The sequence below is a fragment of the Amblyomma americanum genome, chromosome 2 (genome assembly GCF_052857255.1).
Source record: "Amblyomma americanum isolate KBUSLIRL-KWMA chromosome 2, ASM5285725v1, whole genome shotgun sequence".
NCBI lineage: Eukaryota > Metazoa > Arthropoda > Arachnida > Ixodida > Ixodidae > Amblyomma > Amblyomma americanum.
The window spans coordinates 133,900,284-133,903,467 of record NC_135498.1 but is presented as its reverse complement, the minus strand read 5'-3'; the positions used below and the strand labels follow the sequence as shown (position 1 = coordinate 133,903,467).

General features: G+C 47.0%; 1 protein-coding gene across 1 annotated transcript; it reads right to left on the bottom strand.

Annotated features, from left to right (window-relative positions):
• Positions 1-413: 413 nt before the first annotated feature.
• On the bottom strand, positions 414-2,877 carry LOC144120076 (uncharacterized). Its single transcript, XM_077652541.1, has 2 exons — positions 2,341-2,877; positions 414-881 (listed from the first exon to the last, which is right to left on the bottom strand). The coding sequence occupies exons 1-2, from the start codon at positions 2,758-2,760 to the stop codon at positions 414-416; spliced, it is 888 nt and encodes a 295-aa protein (XP_077508667.1). The 5' UTR covers positions 2,761-2,877.
• Positions 2,878-3,184: the final 307 nt, after the last annotated feature.

The following is a 3,184-nucleotide window of genomic DNA, read 5'->3' as shown; positions in this document are numbered from 1 at the left end:
CTGAATTCTAAAATAGGCTAAATGAACTAGAAACTAGTGCAAGGTGACTACAGGACAAGTGATGATTCTCAACAAATATATTCTTTCTGTCGGTTATAAGCACCTGCTTTTTGGAATATATTATTAGCTCAGAATCAGTGTTTATCCTTCCCTCGCCTTAGGCTCTGCCTTAACGCTGCCAAAGCAGCTCACTAAAAACTACAAGGTGAATAATTTTTTCATCATTTCCATACGCGTCCAGATAGTAGGTCAACGTGACTTAAGCACATTTAAACAAATTTGAACTCGGCAATGTGCTTATCGGAGCGTAAAACATTTTTTATAGCAGGAAACGATTCAGTTGTATGAAGCGTTTACAAGAGTAGAGAAACCTAAGTGTCCCTCCGTATAGAGAAAACACCGGCTACTTTACGTCACAAGTAAAGTTGCAGCGATTCGTTGGCGAGCGCGGTAAGGCCATGAAAGTAGTCCCCGGTATCTTCGGTGCTGGCGTTGCCAGTCGCGCCAGTGACAGTGGACGCTTCGATGGCAAGTAACGGCTCCGAAAGACTGCGTTCGTCCATCACCGTCTCCAACAGGGGAGTAACGGTGGTCTCCCCCTTGAAGGGCCACACTCCCGCGCTGAAGAAGATGAAGAGTATCAGGACGCCAGCGAACACAAGCACAGCAAAGGCGAGGCACAGCTCGAGGTGAGCGACTAGGCCGTAATTTCTGGCGAATGTGGACGAAGTGCTGCATTTGTCAGTCGACGCAGTCGAGCTGGTCGCCGCGGTCGACCCGGCCGACGCAGAGGAGGGGGTGCTGCTGGAGGTCGCCAGGGCGGGTTGAACATATCCGCTGGCGCTCACCATTTCCGCAAGATAAGGCTCTCTCAGCACAGTCTGCGAACAGGGCGTCGATATATTTCACGTTTAACGTGGGTTTTTGTGTGAAAATAGAACGAACAATTAATTTAGAGTTTGACTTGTGAGGTAAACAAGTCACTTAACACCGGTCGGAATCCGAATATTTTAAAGCGGTTAACTAACACTCATGATTACGGGAAAAAAAGGATGGTTTCGTTTTGCAAAAAAGGAGACTTTAGTCGCAAAATTTCTCAATTGTTTTCCATATCTCCGAAAAAGAAGAGTTAATATGCACCGCAAAAACACACGGACAACTGAAGAACAACACAAGCGCCGCATATTTACTCTTCTGTGATGAACCAGCAGCAACAAATCACCACCCTTTATTATTTGCGAAAAAATGCGGGAGTGGACAGCGCCCCCCTTCACGTCGCGCATGAGTAGATTCGGGACCATAATACTACAGAGCAGGCTTCGGAGTTCGGACTCAATTGAGAATTTACACCACAACAATTAGTACTTGTGAATAACAGAGCAGGTTTTTGAATTCTAGAAGCTTATAAAGAGACTGAATGCCCGATACTTGCTGTTAAAACATGTAAAAGCGTTTATGCTAGAATTTGAAACTTGAGAAAAAATAAAATGTCACAAAAGACAAGGGACCAAACAAGGAGTGTTCACGCCACAACGACTGGACTGAACGATTGCCAATAAATGTAGGTGTTATGGACTGTTCATAAATGTAACGATTCTTGATAGAGGCAAGGGAAAGCAAGAGCGCGAAATCTAGGTAGCATACCATACCAGTTTGTCAGACCATGATTGCATTAGCACAATCTCGGTACGCTTACTCCTGGTCCTGGTGCTGCGATGTAATAAACTCAGTTATGTTTAAGCCCATAGGTTGCGTATTGTAGCGATCGTTACAAAACCTCACACACCTGTCCGTTTCTGGGGCAACTAACTACTCTCTAGAGCTGTACCACTCCCTATGTTGTCACCTTCGTTCTTGCGTCTTTCAATTTGGAGCTGACTATCGTTGAATGCGGTATCCAGTTTCAGCAGGGAATCAATACTGGCGAGTCATGGCCACAATAATTGTAATCTATAGCATGAAGTATTTTACTAGGCCTGATGTACAACCTATGACCGTATATACAGAGTTCCCGAGACTGGAGACTTAAATCACATAACAACGGCGATAGTAAGTACCGTGGAGTAAGGTACGTATGGGCAGGAGCGACGCGAGGAAGCTGCATGTTCTCACACGTTCTCTCTTTCACCAGCCTCTTCGCAGACACGCATAACGGCCCTTCTCTTCCCATCGCGACGCCGTCTGCCGAATGCTTCACCCGATGTAGAACTAGTCATAGCATTCCATCAACATAGTTGGCTCTCCTGAATACTTCACTCAGTTTCGTATACATACAACTCATTATGTGCGGCCTGCGGACGGACTACATAAAAACACAATGTATTTCGAGCGCGTTCTTACCGGCAAGGATGAGACGAGAGGCATATATGCAGTTGGGGCTGGTGTGGGGATGCCTGCAGCTTGCAACTGCGGCTGGCCAGGCAAATTCGCCGTCGCGTTCTCCTTTACCTGCGGATAATATGCCACGGCGGCTGGCGCGCCAGCCTGTCGTATCGGTGTGTCTTCTAGAACACGCGTACTCAAAAGGTCTGTAGGCACAGCCTCATAGGCCTGTGGAGACGGCACCACTTCTGGAACACTAGTCATCAACAGGTTTGTGGGCACTGTATTGGCGGATTCTGTCGGCGACAACGCAGGAGAAAAATGCGACGCTAAGTGGCTTTCCAGCGCAGTGTGGTATATGCCAACTGTGCTGCTCTCAAAGGACTTCTCGGATCTCGATGGCTGGACGCCATCCGGGCTTGACTTTGGTGGCAACATCGGAGGTACTTTGCGTTTGCCTTGGTGGTGCCTTTAAATATCAGAACGAAGAAATATTTCAGGTGCAGAAAAACAGAGTACAGGAAGGAAGGAAGAAAGGAAGGCCTCAGACGTTGCTGGCACATACCAAATCGATAGCGCGGTCTTCTTCCTCTTTTTCGGAAGAACCGCCACGCGCCTGGGCTAGGAGTACACGAAATGAAATATACCAAGAAGTAAGGAATTATGCTCAAAACTGTTAATGTTAGCAATTGCGTGCATATATCCACAGAAATTACATGCACCTGCGCAGATTTCGGGAATTATTAGTGGTTAACCGGGATTTATTGCTACTGTAATGGGACCGATCGGCAGGAGTTGAAGCTGCGCAGCGAAGAGGTAGACGAGGTAGATGTAGTGCCGCTGGGATTTCAAGTGACGCCTG